Consider the following 19,886-nt stretch of genomic DNA (forward strand, 5'->3'; position numbering starts at 1 on the left):
GGTAGTTTTACCACTCGCAAAATATACTGGGTGAAACTTCATGTCATCTGTATCTCTTTGCATTAAGATTGCTCCATATCCTAAGCGCGATGCATCCGTATGCAGTTCAGTTTCTGCATTTACGCGATAAATCTTTAAAACTGGCTTTGAACATAATGCAGCTTTTAGTGTCTCAAATGCTTCTACCTCAGCTAATCCAAAATTAAATTTAACATTGGCTTTTAATAAATTCGTTAACGGGCGAGCTATCATAGAGTATCGCGGTATGTACTTTCGAAAATAACCTGTAAGGCCCAAAAAACTTTGAATTTCTTTAATACTACCCGGCTTAGGAAAGTTAGCTACGGCGTTTGTTTTATGTTCTGAGGGTCTAACGGTGCCATTTTCAACAATGTGGCCTAAGTATTCTACCTGAGATTGTAAAAATTTACACTTTTTCCAGTTTATGAGTAGCCCATGATCTGCAGCTACTTCCATAACTGTCCTTAAATTTACCATAGCTTCATTATAATTTATTGCAAGGATAACAACATCGTCCATGTAAGTTAAAACTATCTTTTTATGAATTAAGTCTTTAAAAACAGCATTTATATATCTTTGGAAAACGGATGGTGAATTACATAGACCAAAAGGTACTTTCAAAAATTCATATTGACCTGTAGGGGTAATAAAAGAGGTATATTTACGACTGTCTACGTCTATAGAAACATGAAAAAATCCATTCTCAAGATCTATTGTACTAAAAACTTTTGTATTTTGAAGTGAATCTAATTGATCTTCTACTAACGGTAACGGGTACCGGTCTTTTACTATCTTTTTGTTCAGAGCCCTATAATCGATACATACTCGCGTAGACCCATTCTTTTTTTTTACTAATACGATTGGACTAGCGTATTCTGATGTAGATGGTTGAGCTATACCTTTATCAATCCACGTTTTTATTATATTATCAACTTCAAATTTTTCGTGAGGAGACAAACGACGCGGTCGGGAATAAACCGGAACTTCGTCTTTTAATATTAATTTCATTTTTATACCAACTTCACTAATTTTTTCAGGCTTATAATTCTCGATCATTTCTATTACGGTATTACGATGGTCAGTATTCGTTATATAAGATAAATCGACATCATTAGAATTTTCAATAGCGTTGATACACAAAATTTCGGGAATGTCGTCGTTATTTATACCTGTATCGGCAACCTTTGATATTTCTATTCTACCTGCTTTGACTGTAAGATTAACTTGATTTAGAAAATCAGTCCCCATTAATATATCATATTTCAATATTTTACCTGGAACGACATGAAATTTCATACAGTAACTAACATTATCGATTTTTACGTCAGTAACAAATTCGCCAAGAGTTTCATTACCTGTTGACCCTATACCATCAAACTTAATACTATTTCGCGATAATGCGGGTGAACCTATTTTTACATACTCATCTGTCCGCATAAGAGTCAAATCGCTTCCAGTGTCTATTAGGGCTGTAAGCTTATTGTCCTTAACTACAACTTCTTTGACGAGTTTCTTCTTAGCTGCTTGTGTAATGCTGTTGGTTTCCTTTGATTTGCTGTTCGATGCTGTTCCTTGACACTTCGACGCTATATGACCGTAGTCATTGCACTTAAAACATTTCACACCTTTTCCTTTATTGGGACAATCAGCACTTAAATGTTCTAACGCACCACAAATATGACATCTTTTCACTTTTTTATCATGTCTAATTATCTTCATATTTTTATCACTACCTCGTCTAAATTTACTATCGTCTTTATAACTATTTTTTACTTTTGTCATTTCACTTTTCATGCATTCATATTGCATGAATTTTTCTTTAAGTTCGCGCACTGTTTTTGCACCATACAAAATACTTTTATTTACAGGATCATCAGGAATACCCTCGATAATATACTTAATAACTGTACGTACATCTATGTCCGCCTGGCTTGCGATATCAAGCATTTTGTATGTGTACTCCTGAAATGTTTCGTCCAGCTGTTTTTTTCTGCCCACTAACTGACGATGAACTTCATAGCTGTCGATTACTTCTTTAAACTCTGCTGTCAATGCATTTTTCAACATTGCCCAATTTTTTGCACACTTCTCGTACCTTACAAATAACTTTGCAGAACCAGTAAGCAATCTTTTTGCATATGCTACTTTCTGCATGTCTTTCCACTCACATAAGTTTGCCATCTCTTCGAAATCTTCAAGCCATCTCTCAACATTTAATTTTTTATCACCGCTAAATTTTTCCAGCGACTCTTCTACATCGCGAAAAGTCAATAGAACTTTATCGCGTGACCTTCTTTTATTTTGTTGGTTGACGGTATCTTCATCATCTTCACTTGAATCATTTTCGGATGTATCATTGTTCTCATGTAAAGCCTCACGTAACCGATGACGCAATATTGCCTTTGTCCCATCCACAGAAAGACCTAGTTCTTCCAACTTTTCACGTAATTCTTCCACCTTCATCTTTTCAATATCTTGCTGGCCAACCATGGTGTTTTTGAAACAGCTTTTTTCAATTCACAACAACTTTTACACAACTGAAGATCCGTCGGATCACTACTTTCGTTGTTTGAATGTCTTTAATTTTTCTCAACACCACGCACAGATACGAAAATTGTCAGTTATCGACGTTGTTATTAATTTCGCAAGTCACAGTTAACGATTTCACTGTATCCCGGACGAGCCCCCAAAATTATGTAGGGATATAACAGTAACGTTAACAGGGACGTGTAAATATAACGATTTATTAAAAGAAACAAGTTATAAGATGAATAAGATTAAGTTAACAGAACATGGAAGTTTTACATGAATGAGCCAAGCCCTCACGACGTCTAACCTTTTCGAGGGTTGTTCTTAGACTCCCGATTCCGTCCTTTTTAAAATTGTACAGTAATCGGTACTTCTTGACCGTCCCAGAGGTCTTTTTCTTTAAGCAACGGTAATAAACTTTACGACAGGGTTGGGTCCGAGGACCTGGCTGCTACATGTACATTTTCTTAGAAATTAGTAAATAATTCTTACGACTATAACAACTTAAAATTTAAACATTAACAACTAACTTATTCTAAGGCACGTCTGCATACTACATACATATTAAAGTATTTGTCTTTATTTGACTTTTATCTTAATTACAATTACCCTTAGTAAATATATACATGAATAAAAACCAAAAATTCTTCAGGGGAAAATATACCTACCTTATTGACACCCAACCTTTAGAAAATATTCGTTGTATAAGGAAAAATGAGTCACTTAATAGTTAATTATTTTGTTTCAGCGGATAGTAGTTTTCTGCTGGCAAACGCACAAATAGTGGATTATCCTATTGTCTACTGCAACGAATCCTTTTGCAAGATTTCAGGCTACAATCGAGCAGAAGTAATGCAAAAATCCTGCCGATGTTCATTTATGTTCGGGGAACTAACCGACAAAGAGACCATCAACAGAATCGATGTGTGCTTAGAAAGTCAACTCTGTGATCAATTCGAAATTTTATTGTACAAGAAAAACAGTGAGTACACTCTCTTTCTTTCTTTCTCTTTTTCTCTCTACGTGTAGGTACTTAATACCTATCGATACTTTACAAGTAAAAACAAAAAGCTTTTACAGTAAATTCGATGTTGATACGACGCATAACAAAAACCAGAGTAACTGTTTGCAATTAGGGGGCCATTCTAGAAGGAGGAGGAAAGGGGTAAATAGGAACAGTGTGGGCGCGACCTTGTAGAATAACAAACAAGTTGGGGAGGAATATGGGGTAAATGGTTAATTATGTATATGAGTTAGCCATCGGTTGGTGAGGGAGATGTGGATGGAGGTGACTTTGTAAAAAAAAAATAATAAGAAGGGCATTGTGACTACAACATTCGCTTCGCTAAATTGTTTCTCGTACTATGACCTTATACCTGACCAATCAAATAAAAGCATTCCCCAGTTAAAGTTTGGTTAAGTTATGCTTCCTTCAGTGGCTTTAATCGAAGAATGCTTTTAAATTATTGCTTAGGTTCATATGGTTACGGTAGGAAAAATAACACAAACGAAATGTTCCTAGTTTTAATTTTTAGCTCCACTCTGTACTTTATAGACCCTTTTCTCCTGCTCCTACGACTGTGGGCCCTATATTGTAAGCAATCGCCACACCTAGTTAGCCTTTTTTTATATATACAGACAGGGTGCTTTACATGACGGTTTCGTTATTATACTTTTAATAAAAAAAAAAATGTTTCTATAAAAGTGGTCTGGAATCATACGGTGTATTATATACAGAAAATATTTTCTGTCATACAGAGTGCTCCATTTCGTCTGGACGCTATGTAACTTTATTATTTTAAGTCGAACACCCTGTATATATTTACATTTTTGTTTATTTGTTTAATTTTAGGTCGACTTCGTTAACAGTAGTTTTTGTGATATTCAACTGCTTTTGAAAAAAATCATGATTTCAGCTGTTTGGATGAAACCAAATAGCATCTAAGCCATTAAAGCTAAAAATCTGCGGTTTGGACAGTTCGTTTTGGCACGAAATACCGTATGTTTTTTTGCGTTGGGCAAAATGTGCACGTTATTCAGAGCCGGCAATATCGAAACCTACTTTTGACAATCTTATAAAACGAATAACTTTTTTTTTAAATAGAATGACCCATATTAAGTGATACCCTTCGACTCAAAATTAAAAGCATTTTTTACTGAAGAAGATAAAATCATCGATTTTTTCTGGAAAATTGTTAGAGAACAGGGAACCTTAAATCTCAAAAACTACTAGAGATAGATGCAATAAACTGTTAATAAAGTTGACCTAAAATTAAACAAAGAAACCAAAAATGTAAAAATATACAGGGTTTTCCATTAAAAAGTCCAGAAGAAATGGAACACCCTGTATGACAGAAAATACTTTTTGAATATACGAGGGTGGATTGATAAGTTTCCGGCCTAACCAAGAGATGACGCCACTAGGCCTACCTTGAGGTGACATTCTATAGTACCATCCTTGGATAGCTTGTAGCTATAGTTTCAGCCCGATCTCCTTGCTAGTGTAGGTTTGACAGCACGCTGAACAAGACGCCTCTGTGGTTTTCGTAAAAATGGAAAAGCAGGAAAATCGTGCTGTCATCAAATACTTTTATTTGAAGGGGTTAACGCCGAAGGAAATTAAAAAAGAGATGGACTCAACACTGGGGACATCCTCCCCGTCATATTCAACCGTTAAGCAGTGGGTTTCCGAGTTTAAAAAGGGTCGTGTGAGCACCTCTGATGGGCCTCGCTCAGGACGCCCCGTTGAGGTCACAACTCCAGATATGATCGAAAAAATTCATCAAATAGTGCTGGGAGACCGCAGATTGAAAGTGCGTGAGATAGCTGAGACCTGTAAGATGTCATATGAACGTGTGCAACATATTTTGCACCAACATTTGCATATGGAAAAGCTCTGTGCAAGATGGGTGCCGCGTTTGCTAACAGTCGACCAAAAATTGATTCGAAAAAACATTTCTACCGCAAATTTGTCATTGTATAAGCGTAATCCAAGCGAATTTTTGCGTCGATTCGTAACCGTTGACGAAACGTGGGTCCACCACTACACTCCTGAAACCAAAGAACAGTCTAAACAGTGGATTGGACCAGGGGAACCAACTCCAAAGAAGGCAAAAACAATTTTTTCGGCGAACAAGGTTATGGCTACTGTTTTTTGGGATGCAAGAGGTATTATATACATTGATTACCTTGCAAAGGGTAATACTATCACTGGTCAATACTACGCAGACTTATTGCAACGTTTGAGCCACGAGGTGAAAATTAAACGACCTCATCTGGCGAAGAAAAAAATCTTGTTTCATCACGATAACGCACCAGCGCACACGTCAATCGTTGCGACGGCTAAAATCAACGATCTAAAGTTTGAATTGATGCCGCACCCTCCTTACTCTCCAGACCTAGCCCCGAGTGACTATTTTCTGTTCCCTAATCTCAAAAAATGGCTTGGCGGTAAGAGATTTGCGGACAATGAAGAAGTAATCGAAGCTGTAAATGGTTATTTTGAGGAGCTTGACGAATCAGTCTATAGAGATGGCATTAATAGACTGGAACACCGCCTCTCAGTCACTAGGACGCTTGGAGGAGATTATGTTGAGAAATAAAAAAAAAAAATTTTTAAAAACCTTGTTTTTCTTGGTCAGGCCGGAAACTTATCAATCCACCCTCGTACACCATATGATTCCAGACAACAACGACAAAGAAAATATTAAAAGTATAATAAGAGAGTTATGGACGAAACCGCCTTAGGTGAAACACCCTGTATATACTGCAGATAAAAATTAAAAAATTTTATACTTAAGCGGATAAAAATATTTGAAAGCAAAATACCCAACCCATATCCTTAACGCTGACCTGATGTGGCTAGTGAAATAAATTCGTTTATGATGTTTCCGTGCACTTATAAAACCAAATAACGAAATATGAAAACGTAGTTAATGAACAATCAAACAATTTAGTCATCGCTCCAAGTGCTATACTGAAACTCTTCAGATGTTTTTATCTGCTTTATCACTTCGTCGATAAAAAGAAGTCGTCGTTTAATTTTTCATTTTTTTTTTCTCTTTTATACGTATATTTATTTTACCCTTTTACTTAGCGAAACGTAAAAAAAAAAAAAAAAAGAATTAACCTTTGTCTTAGCGATTAGGAGGAACAAGAATAACATTCGTAAATACTTATTACAGATATCTATTAAATAGCTAGCAAATGGAAAAAGTGTAAGCCTGTAGGAATTCTGTTTAATGTTACTATTTTTTAAATTTATGTAGATGAGGTCAACAGACAAGATGTCAAAGGAAAATTAAATCCGATCAGTGAAACATCTTTGATGCTTAAAGGTAAAAATCAAAAGCGAAAATTTGCGTATGCAAAAAGAGTAGATAATAAAAACTGCATAAGTACACCAAAAGCTGTTTTGTTTTGAACCTTGAGTATTTAGCATAATCTTTCACAGAGAGCCTGGAGGATATACAATGATATGTATTTAAAATTTACGACATTTACATAATATTTTCACATTTACATAATTGTTGAAGTAGGTCATATACAATATGTGCTAAGGGCTTGGCCAAACAGGAAGCGGACTACCAGCGTGGATGAAACGATCGCAGCCGGCCGAGGACAAGGGTAGTAGTCTACAAAAATTAACCGAAAAGTAATTACTTTTTGGAAAAATTACCACTTGCTTTTTCACGTGTATTTGTAAAAAATTAGATACGTCATTAATAAATTTGTGTATCCGTTTAAAATAGTGTGCAATTTTGTTTATAAACAAAATAGGGACGAGTTTTCATTTTTTTTTTTTAATTTTTCCAATATAACTGTTAGTTTTAGCAAAATGTTTCAAGTGAATGTTTTTTAAAATTATTCTATGTCGTAAATTTTCTTCAGTAAATGAATATTTATCAAGGAAAACCGATTTCTTTCGTGCCCACTTGGCATTGAAATTTTAGGAAAATAGTTATTAATCTTGCTAAAATTTTATCTCGACCGAATAAATAGGTCAGCAAAAATTAATTTCATCAACATAAGGTCGTTAGTTTTAAGACTGGTTGGACACTCTTTCCTATCCTGAACTAATTTTCGCATTTCCCTAAAACTAGAACAACCCACATCCTTAACTATCTGCGAACAGTAATCTAATATAGGCCTACCTCTACCCTTCCTAACTCCCGTTTCTGCCTCTAATATGTCTCTGATTAGACCTTCATGTCTGAGAAGGTGTCCTACCAACATATTTCGCCTATTTCTTGTTGACTTTCATAGAATTCACTCTCCTTTTCTTTCTAATATCTCTTCATTTCTAACCTTCTCTATCCACGGTATTCTCATCATTCGCTTGTAACACCAGCTTCTAATCATTTTTTCTTCGCAGCGCTCATCGTCCATGTTTCACACCCGAACAGTGCCGCGCTCCAGATCTTTATTCTATATTCGCTCTTTTCCTACTTTTTCTTCCCTTGCATACCAGTATTTTTGTTTTAGTTTTATTTATTTTTATACAATACTGTTTTGTCAATACCGCTTCTATTTTACTTAAAACCATCTCTAACTCCTTCTTGCTAGATGTTGATACTGCTATATCATTTGCAAATCTAAGCATACTAATTTTTTGCCCCTGTATATCGATCCCTACAGTTGTACTGTCTTTAATGATGTTGATCGCGTCTTCGATGTATAGATTAAAGAGTAGCGGTGACAGTGTGCATCCCTGTCTGACTCCCTTCTTAATATTTACTTTTTTATGTTGCAGACCCAGCTCTATAACTGCCTGTTGCTCTTTATACAAACTAAGTATCACTCTTCTACATCTCTGAACTCATCCCTACATTTTTAACTATATTTAACATCTTGCCCCATTTAACACTGTCAAAGCTTTTTCTAAATCTACAAATTCTATGTATGCACTTTCCTTTTTCTATCGTTTTATATCTATGGTATTGTTGTATGATTTCTCTAATTTATTTTTTTCTTGGTTTTCGCGTTTCCTCTTCTTTCCTTCAATCTAACGTGGTAATAGTTTTTCTAATAAAGAAGAATTACTTTTTGTGTCAAGCAAGATGAAATAGTAAACGGATGCACGAAATAAATGAGAAAAAAGTCGATTTCCACCAATTTCATCAAATAGGCTATGAGTTGGGGTCACTTGAAAACCGTTTTTCATCTATTTTCGAATATTTCAACAACAATTTGATAGTTACTTACTTTTTTCCATTTCGTGCGAACTTTTACAACCATTGCTATGTCCTTTGCGAACTAATCTGGTCCAGGATAATTTTATTTACGTTATACAAAGTTAAAAGTAGATATCGACAAGCGGCTTGATCCGCGCGGAATATCCGCCTCCTGTTTGACTGAGCCTTATTAAAGACGTAGGCACATACGATGGATTAAACCATACTTGCACTAACGGTTATGACTAATTATGACGGAAGTATTATAACAAAGGTAAATTGCCTAAAAAATTGCTTTTATTAAGTGGTTTAAAATATATGACTTTTGAAAATCATTAAATTGGATTTATGGACAACATACGAATATACATATAATATATATGTGTGTTTATTACGATACAACAAATCAATGTGCAATTTTTTTTTGAAACGCGTAATTAAATTGAGCAGTAACCTTTCTGTCTATTTTACATTTTTAATTTATAATATTTAATAATTTGGAGAGATAGAGAGTTGTTTGTAGTTGATGAATATATTCACACGGGCGTGTGAGTATGTGTTAGGGTTTGTTCTCGTTTCGTACCTAACGCGAAAAATTATCGTTTTTTACCTTATATTTTTATTACCTAAATCGAAGGATAGTTATACTCATTTGGTACCTTGATGCGGATAGTTGAAATTAATTACACAAATACCCTAATTATTAACTTTCTTCGTACATATAAACGACTAGAATCACCCCTTGCTTCTTCAATGATGCCAATGTCTATGTAAGTGGTATATCCCTAGACAATAATTTTCGGTCTTTCTCTAGTCTCCCAGAGTCTTTCAGCGTCTCTGAGAGCATCTCTCACAGTCTTTTACAGTCTCTCAGTTATTGCCTAGGTGTTTTTATGCATCTCTCACAGACTCTGTATGAGAGACTCGAACAATAAAATTGTTAATTCAGAGATTCGAGTCTCTCACAGAGAGACTGAATGAATAAAACTGAAAAATTGAGACTCGAGTGTCTCGTAGAAACACTGGGATCTCTGAAATATGTTGAACTTAGAGAATTATAACCATGTGTATCGAGACATCACTTATTGAGAGATTCGAGTCTCTCGTTCAGAGACTGGATATGAAATGAAGATCTCTCGATGAGCAACTCGAGTCTCTTCTTCAGAGACGCCAAACAGTTTTTTGACAGTCTCTCGACAGTCTCTCTCAGCGACACCAGAGAGACTCGATGAGAGACGGAGACACGAGTCTCGCTTTCAGAGACTCTGAGAGACTGAACATTTCTATCTCAGGATACTGTTGAAATATTGTTTATTCAACTTCTAAATGTTCTATCCTAAAAAAAAAATTGCTTTGACTCAATAATTTTCTATCTTGATTCTGACTTAAAAAATAAGTTAATTGTGCTTTTCTCGAATAACAGTTTCCCTTCTATGCTATGGCAGATTTTGAATCCCTAATGAACTATGTATATGAGAGGAATGTAATTATTTTTTAACAAAATTGAACCATGAAACTGTGGTAACATAATCCAGATCTTTGTTGGCTATATTTTTCGTTAATTCTTCTAACCATACTCTTCAAGGCTTGTTTTCTTCGCATTGGAAATGTAAAGTACACAGGGTACGAAACAAAAACTCATTAGCGGCGATTTATCTTCACGAGAACAAAATTGGTGAAAACAGGTAATATTTAATTAAGGTACGAAACGAGAAGGTACGAAAAGAAAATACACGACATGTTAGGTACCAGTTACAGGTACTCATTAAAATTATCCTTCGATTAGACACCATATGAAGATCGAAGAGATTAAGCATACTTTACTGCGTACAGGTATCTCTATATCTATCGATATTGCAATAAAAAGCAACTAATATTAGCTCACACATATGGAATAGACCTCTTGCATAAAATTTCAAATTCGTTTTTCTTGCTTAGATCATAACGTAATACTTTATTTTTTATTTCATCTAACTGAAATATTTATAATCAAAGGAAATCAAATGCACAATATGCGTGGTGTTAGTAAATATAGTGAGAATACAAACACGAATACCAGAGTGGTATAAATACAATGCAATAAAATTCTACTAAAAAATCACTGCAATATTAAATAAACTGACCGATTTCTGCGATGGGCCACGTCCTGCCAGAACAAAAAAAACATCCATATTTCATTAGAATTTTATACTTCACACTGAATTAGAAAAACTATAAATTGTGTTTATTGGAGATAGTACACAATTAACTTATATCTCATTAACTGCTCACCGTATTAAAAGTTTGGTAAAGGTCTAGATTATCCCCCGGAAGGCGGTGGGGGCAGGGGGGATTGAAAGAGGAGGTCTTCCTGAGTAAACCACCATAAAAAGTTCGCGGCGGTCACACTCCCATAAAAAGTTATGCGGTTGCAAAGTTCTGTAATTTTCAAAAACTTAACCTAACCTAACTTTTTCTTTTCCGCAGCGCCCACCGACTATGTTTCGCACCCGTACAGCGACCCGCTCCAAGTGACCCTGCGCTACCCTCTGCTTTATATCATACACTATAAAGTCTAATAAAATTTAATAGATTACTTATTATTACTNCGCCAAACTTGCTATAGTTTGCACATAAATTATTGATTGCTTCTATGTAGTTTTCATTGTTTTCATTTTCGAATATTCTTTGAAAAATAATATACAAATTACATTTACATACACACAAGCATATGAAAATCAACAAAATAGTAAACTTTGAGCCCCCATAACTTTTCATGGGGGTGAGACCGCTACAAAGTTTTTATGGTACAATGGAGGGGGAGACCTCCCCTTTCAATTCCCCCTTCCTCCACCCCCTTAGGGGGGATAATCTAGGCCTTTACCAAAAGTTTTTTCAACTATCTTTGCAGTAAATTATTTCAGTAACTTTACTAAATAGGTTTTTCTGTTTAAAATTTACCCTTTTTTGAGATATTTAGAAAAAATATTTGTTTGTAGCCATTGGCTCTGCATAATTAATATCAGACTATGAATAATTGTAGCATATTAAGTACTGGCATAAAAACATCAATGCCAATATGTCCAAAAATTTAGCCTGTTACAAACTATTTCCACGAAGGATATTTGAATTTTTTGATCCATATGTCTAATAGGAATAATGAGGAAGATTTTACTATCAACAACATTTAAAATCATTATGAAAATAGGATTAGACTTACGTCAAAACAAATGTCCAACATAACACATTTTACTAATCAATAACTGAAATTTAATAAAATAATACAGTGTTTGTTTTATGTTCTCAGGTTCTCCTAAAGGTACGTAGCCTCGGTTCTCTATTGCTTATATTACTCACCGTCACTTGCTTCTCTTATCGCTACCAATATATTAATTTACTACCTTTTTATGACCATGCTACCAACTTAGTATATATTTGCATTAGTTAAAGAGGTAATGATGTAATGTAATATTTGTGCAATGCAAAATACGATCGATTCCCAAAGTAAAGCAGATTTGGACATCAAAATATGACAAAAAGTTTGATTCTGATGTAGGTAGAAGTAGATAAGTAATTCCAGATTCAAAAACAGTATCTAAGAATTATTTTATCAAGCAATTGTTCATCCCTTGTACCATTGAAAAGTTCTTTCCAGAATGTTTCTTTTGTTAATGATCGGCTTTATTATACATAAGGACGTTTTCAGATTAGGCGAAATAACGGAAAATTTGAAGGCAGGTAAAAAAGTGAATTTATAAAGATTGCTTATTAATTTTACCATTCTTTTAGCAAATAATACATTCTATGACTTTCTACGGAACAAAAGAGCTATCTCAACGTCAAATAACTTATTGGTTTCTAATATCTTACATTAAATAAAACCACAAGAACGCTTTCCTTGATGTGTAACTGATAATTAATGGAATTAACAGTGGGACGCTACTGTTCAAAAGTTGCCTCATCTCTCAGTCACTAGGACGAGAGTTTGCGTACATAAATGAGTTTATTTTTGTCACTTCCTAATGGATTTCTGACTAGCTTTTTGATGTTATCAATTAACCTCTTACATATCTTGATGCTTCTTTTCTTGAACTCTTTGATTATTATTGATTGTGACCATCCTTGGGCTGTCAGTTCGAGCACGCAGCCTTCAAATTTTGCGTCTGTTTCTTGGCACCGCATTATTTACATTCAATTAGTTATCAATTCCACATCAACTTGGTATCATTTGATTGTAAACAAATGGGTTATATAATTTTGAAATAGTTTATATATTATATCAGATTCTTATATTTTGTTCTGGTATGTTAATTAAGGTAGATGATTAAAATCTGCCTTTTATTAGACACTTTGTGTAATCTTCTAAATTTACTTTGTAATTTAGCCGCTCCGCTTGTCAGTTAACCGAATTACTACATACCGCCTAATGTGAAAATGCCTTTATTCTTTTCACTTTTTCTCTATGAATATGCATGTGATTGCATACGTATTACAAGAATTTTTATTGTTGCCTGGTTTTAAGATATTTTACGTGATAATGTAAACCACACACAAACACCCCTATATTGTCCCATTATCGTTACGCCAGTAGCTGCAGAATTGACCCATTTCAGAATCATTAACAAATCTGCGTCACAATGCGCTTTGCGTGCCTCTTATACATTTTCTTTTCGTAGACAGGTTTTTATTGTGTATATAGTTTAAAAGTCTGAATAGGAAAACAATCTCAAATTATTGTAATACCGAAATGGCCTATTCGATTCCTCTTATTTCAAAAGGGAAAATAAATACAACATTTAAGGAATCGGATTATCGATTATGAAAAATAGAGAAAGAAATAAAATTTTCCANATATTTCAATCGCAACTCCGTTGTAAATTGTAAACACCAGCCACTTAATTTTAATGGCTTTGTGAGAATAATATATATGTAGTATATAATGTATACTATACATTGTAGTTTTTATGGTCTTTTTCACTGCAGAGAAACAAAGATTAGTATCAAAAATGGCGCCAGAAAGGATAATTCAATGGGGAAGTAGGATAAATAAAGCAGCAAATTTCAGTCAACAGATTGTACATGAAAAATAATTATTGCTTTTTAAAGTGCGTGTGTCGATTCGTTTTTACTTTACGAAAATGTTAGAAATTGCATTACGTTATCAACAAATTCAATTCAGTTGTAATACAGAAAATACGACATAATAAGCTACACACTAAAATTAAAATTATTAACACTTCATACGTTGTGATAGTTACACTTCTTCTAAATATTAAATGCGAGGCTTCTCAATCTACAAGAACTATTAAAAATAACTACCATCGCCTAGGATGTATGCATGAAATCTTATAAATGGTTTTTTATGTATTCGGTTCAGTTACATTAATAAAAATTTGAAAATATCGAAATTGGTTGTATCGAAAAAAATTTATCCTGGATTTCTTCCAAACAAAGTTATTCAATAATCATCAAAGGACAAAATATTTTAACAAAAGTCCAAAAAGTAACCTTCTGAAGTTTTCATAAACACCTTTATTATTTTTATTCTCTAGAAGGCTAGGTACGGTTGAGAAAGTTGTTCTGATTTAAAATTGATAGAATACAGGTCTATAATAGTAATGGTTGCTTAAAACTATAATTCAGCAGTTCAGAATTTGTCCACAAAGATACAGAGGGGTAGTTATTGGAATAACGACTTCTAACGTAGATCGTGTTTCATTAAAACAGGCAAAAGGAGTAAATACACTGAAACTCGTTAAGAATATAAAACAAATTCATTTTCAGCCACAAACGAAAGAAGAGCACATGAAAGGGGAATCCCGACTGATCAGTGGGAGCGCCTGGTGAAGTGTACGCCAAATCTAAATTAATTATTGAAAAGAATCTCAAACAGATAATATTTTGACCCATTCTGCATAAATGTGTAGTTAAAGTACATTTTTAATTAAAATTACATTAAAAATTACAGTTGCACGATCCACCTAAAATTAAACATATTCTTAGGGGCCTAGGGATTAAATGTATCCTTGATTAATACCTTCATTTCTTCGAATATCGAATATAACCGAATGAAAAGAAATCCAAAATGTTTCTGGAATATTCGCACTTTCTTCTATTATCGTTAGTTTTTGTTAATGAAAGTAAAATTTTATAAATATCGATTCCGTTCCTTGAGTTCTAAGCCCCTTTTATATTACTTCCGCAATTTGTCACTCCGCTACAATACGGGTTACGATTTATGCTTTTAAAAAACGAAGATGGCAACAATTCCGTTAAGTAAAACGATTTATCACGTGAATGTAACTTCACGAAAGCATAAGGTGATTTTGAAAACTTACAAGAAGTGGGAAAATGACAAAGTTGCCTTACAACGCAGTCCAAACGAACAAGTTGAATGGTGAATACGATTTCCAATACAGAAGATCGGTAATGAATTATTGTTGCCTTATTACGACGTTGACGGAATAGAAATTCAATGAATTTCCGGAATTGCAGTTCCTCGTTGTTGTTTTATACGATATCTACCGAGCCAGGTACTGAATTCGAAATAATTAATTATTCTACGTGCCACAGTGCTGCTGCAGGTCAAATAATCAATTAAGCTTGGAATTTAATAAAGGGTAATTTATTGTGAGAAAAGATTTCCGAGTCCGTTTATCCCCTTTCATGATATTTATATTTATACGTTCATCATCATCCTAGAGACGCCAGTCAGACTGGTTGAACACGCACATCCTCTCTTTATTGTCTTGAACTAATCTTTGCATTACCTTACAACTAGAAAAAAAAAAACTTTTGGGTGTTTCATTCCGACCAGTCAGTAATGCTGGTGGGCGGGCAGTCCCTCCGGACTATGCCGGAAGGTAGGGCGGAAGGCCCTCTTCAGCCTGCTTTCAGGAATCGTGGGAATGGGTGGGTGGTGGTTCCGGTGAGAAAGATGAGATAAACGAAATTAAGACAGAAGAGAGTGAAAGGTTATCTGTGGAAAATTACTGCCTCAGCATTTGCCTAATTGATCTAAGGAATCCACAGAAAAACTTGGACCAAGGCAGACGGACCCGGAATCGAACCGGCGTCCTCCCGAATGCTAAGCAATGGTCTAGACCTCTAGGCCATGCCGCTCGGTCTTACAACTAGAGCATCCCATATCCTTAACTATTTGTGACTAGTAATCTAATCTAGGACTACTTGTAGCACCTGTTTCTGCTTTTAATATGTCTCTAACCGGCTTTTATTCATGCCTGAGATACAAAATTTTCTGATGGTAATACGTAATCTGAATCAGTTCTTCACAATCAGATCAAGGATGAAGGATTGGCATCATCATCACCATTGTAAGATCGTCAGTCCTAATTGTAGTTGGACACGCACCTCCACTTTTTCTTATCCTGACTTAATCTCCTCATTTCCCTAAACCTATAACATCCCACATCCACTTCTAATATGTCTCTAACTATCCCATAATGCCTGAGAAGGTGTCCTACCACCTTATCTCGCCTATTTCTTACTGACTACCAAAGCGCCCTCTGTTTTCCTATTGTTTCTAATAACTCCCTATTTCTAATCTTCTCTATTCACGATACCTTCATCATTCGCCTTAACACTTCATTTCGAACGTTTTTAAACCTTTCTTTTCCGCCGAGCCCACCGTTTACATTTTCCACCCGTTCAGCGCCGTGCTCCAGACATATACATTTAGGTGTCCTACCAATATTTCTCTTCTAGTTCTTATTGACTTCAATAGTTTTCTGTTCTCCTATTCTTTCTAATACTTCTTCATTTCTAACCTTCTCTATCCACGGTATTCTCATCGTTCGCCTATAACACCACATTTCAAAAGTTTCTAACTTTTTCTTTTCCGCCGCCAACCGACTATGTTTTCCCCCCTTTCCCATCGCCTTGCTCCAAACATACACCTTTACAACCTTTTTCGAATTTCTAAATTAACCGTTCGCGAGCATAGAAGTGACTTCTTTTTAATGAAGGCGAGTCGACCCTGCACTATCCTCTGCTTTATATCCCTACTACTCCTTCCGTCCTAACTTATCTGACCCCCTAGAAACCTAAAATAGACCATTTCTTCTTATTTTTCGTCTTAAATTTATTTATAAAAGGCATAATTTTTGTTTTTTTTTTGTAAAAAACTTTAGTGAATAAAAGAGAACTTCACTAAACAAAGTAATCATGTAGCAAAGTACTACGAAGTTCATTTTAATAAGATTCGAATTTTTCAACGACAATAACCTGACTGTAATTAAGTACCTATTCAGTTAAGAATTTCATCTAAGGTACTTGACGTTCTGCCAAGATTTTTGAAGCGAACTTTTACCTAACAATGTATGTTTTGCGGATGAGTTCTTGACTTTATGAAGTCGAATTTAAAAATTATTAACCGAGACTTGTTAACAATGTCAAATATCCAGAGGCTGCTCTGACTGCTGGAGAAACCTTATTTTTATCAAGTTGTTTACTACTTCCTCCGTTCAACTTCTATTAAATTTCTTTTTTTTTATTTCAAGAACAACTCTCAGTCCTTTTGTTATCTATAACAGATAGTATAATTTTTCTTAGAATTAACGATAAAAAGTGGAGTGAGTTTTCGGAATGAGGTTGGTTAAGCAACTTTATTAATAACCTGAAATGAAAATTTAGTTTATTCTGCCTGAATAGTTATTTCTCCTTGCAAATTGATCCACTATTAATAACCCTTAATACCCTTTTTGAAGTTATTTGTAAAATCCGGACCATATGTATATTCGGGCGTTTCCTACGTTTAGGCATATTTAGCCCACTAAACTAGAGATTGATTTCATTAGCGTACATTGAAGCTTATGACGTTACAAAAATCGAAAATAAATAAACCTTTTTAACGGCTTTGCCTTCCTAAAAATGCCAAGATTTTTTCGTTATACACGGCAAATAACAAAGCATATTAATTCATTAAATTGCTTAGGATTTGTTTGTTGCTGAAAATAATGATTAGTGACGAGTAAAACTGGTCTTAGTCTTGGTCTTGCACTCTTGGTTTTTGTTTTGTTGTTGTCACACCCTCGCCGGGAATCGAACCTGCGACCTTTGACTTTACGCGCCAATGCTTAGTGGTCAAAGTATTGGTGTGTAAAACTAAAGGTGAACTTTAACATTAATATTTCAATGTATTCATTTCTTGGAACAAAACATTTTTAGTAGTTGAAAATTTCAGTTTGCTCTACTACATTTTAACACTAAATATAAAAAAAGAAACTTTACCACTGTTTNTGTACAACAAAAATAATAAAAAATAAATAAGTAAAAAACAAATAAAAAAATCATAAATTTATGATTAGCCTTTCGCAAGTTTTATTTCGTCTAGATCTGTTTAGTATAAGATTTGGCTGTAGTGTCGGTCTAGAGAGAGTTTTTTATCTTAATTCTATCACGAGAAGATACAGAATAAGATTTTTTTGTTGGAGAAATACAGAGTAAATGGGAATCGACTGATTACTGTAACCTTATTGAACGATTCTGCGTTTACGCCATCAATGTTGTCTGTATGATCCAATCCAAAGAGTAACGGCATTGGCACATGAACTCATTTGCAATAAAGATAATACAATATACACCAGATGAGAACCAAACAAACAGCGGAATAATCTTTTAAAAAATACTACGTTTGGTATAGGAATATTCACACAAATACCTTCAATTATTGTTTCATATAAATAATAGAACATCTAAAAGTCCAATAAATGCAATCATTAGAAAAAAGAAGACAAAGAAATGTGTAATTTGTATGTTCGGTGAACTTTTGCCTTACCAGTATAAACTACACTCACGAATTGTAGATCACATTATTTTACTAATTAAATTTTAACTTTTTTGGATCTCTATGTATATGTATAACAATAGTGCTAAAAATTAAAGAATATTGTATCCATATACAACAGCGTTAAAAAAAAATAAACTGAAACCAATTCGATTAAAGTCATATTAGAACTTGTATAAAGAAAAATATTTTGGGAGGCTTTACCAAAACAGAAAGCTGAACATATTCTGTAAAATATTTCTAAAACTTTTTCATATTAGTTTCTATATAGAAACAAGTTTTCGTTATTTATATCCTTAGCATAGTATTAAGCTTTTAGTGTCCTATTAAAGGTAAAAACTCCTTTGTAAAAACGCATAAATCTACAGAGAAAAAAGTGTTTAATTGATTCACTCACCATTTTTTGATATTCAGGCTTCATGTTGACTCATCAGTCGAGAACAAAAATCAGTAACAAACAAATAAAAAGTGATTATTACAACAGCCAAAGACTTCAATTTACAAGTGCAACACTAGCAATTAGGAGCATTAATTTGACTCATAATTAACCAAAGAGTTCCAAATCGCGATTCACATCTGCCACTTTTGACAGAACAATTACAAAGAACATATTTATAGCGTTCACTATGCTGTCTGTAGCCACTTATCTTTAAATTTCTAATTAAACTTAAGCCTTAATTAATGATTAAGTAGATCCATATTTTAAAACTGTTCACTAAGAGCAGTCATCTACAAACAATCATTACTTTGCGTTGAACTGTGTAAAAACGTGAATTTGAAATACATAACTTGTTTACAATCAGAACTCTTTCTCGTCAAGTTAGATCCCTTGAAGATAAGAGAAGACGTCGAAACAATTTTTGGCAACTTTTATAAAATCTACTTATTCATTATTTAAAAACAATTGCATAAAACTAAGAATTAAGCGTGTAGTACAAAATAAAGGGTTAATGAGTAGGATTAAAAACTGTAACCAAACAGCCCTTTTGAAGCGTAATTTATCACTATAAAAGCTAATTAATAAAGTCAACAGATTAAAAAAATCGCGAGAAGATGTCAGTCATTATAAAAGAAGATAAATGGCTTATTAAAGCTGTTGCTAAGCGAGCTCTATGACAGAGATTATTAAGAAATTAATTTTTGTTACATCATTTTCAACTTCACAGTTAGTCTTGCATAAAAAATAGTAAATAATTATTTGCAAAGACCCGTCAACAAAATTTGATTTGATGATGTTGTAAAAAAGTAGCAATTAAATAAAATAGACCAAAAATAACTTCTAAACTTGTCCCTAGTTTTGTCATAAGAATAGGATTCTGTTGAACCCTTCGTGTACAGAATTCTAAAAGAAGAAAAAAATACAACGTGTGATTATACAA

General features: G+C 34.0%; 1 protein-coding gene and 1 long non-coding RNA gene across 6 annotated transcripts in view; one reads left to right on the top strand and one right to left on the bottom strand.

Moving 5' to 3' along the window:
• Positions 1-19,886, top strand: part of LOC108739154 (potassium voltage-gated channel protein eag) — a 105,962-nt gene that overhangs the window by 38,736 nt on the left and 47,340 nt on the right. For 2 of the 5 annotated variants that reach the window (XM_025975431.1, XM_025975432.1), the window contains exons 2-3: positions 3,299-3,532; positions 6,819-6,887. In XM_025975431.1, the coding sequence (XP_025831216.1) occupies positions 3,299-3,532; positions 6,819-6,887 (303 nt within the window). Of the gene's footprint in view, positions 1-3,298; positions 3,533-6,818; positions 6,888-12,009; positions 12,022-19,886 lie in introns of all 5 variants that reach the window. The other 3 variants (XM_025975433.1, XM_025975434.1, XM_025975435.1) reach the window with 2 other exon arrangements.
• Positions 1-19,886, bottom strand: part of LOC112904700 — a 164,232-nt gene that overhangs the window by 37,763 nt on the left and 106,583 nt on the right. The window lies entirely within an intron of this gene.

Source organism: Agrilus planipennis, unplaced genomic scaffold (assembly GCF_000699045.2).
Source record: "Agrilus planipennis isolate EAB-ADULT unplaced genomic scaffold, Apla_2.0 scaffold214, whole genome shotgun sequence".
In the NCBI taxonomy this organism is placed as follows: Eukaryota; Metazoa; Arthropoda; class Insecta; order Coleoptera; family Buprestidae; genus Agrilus; species Agrilus planipennis.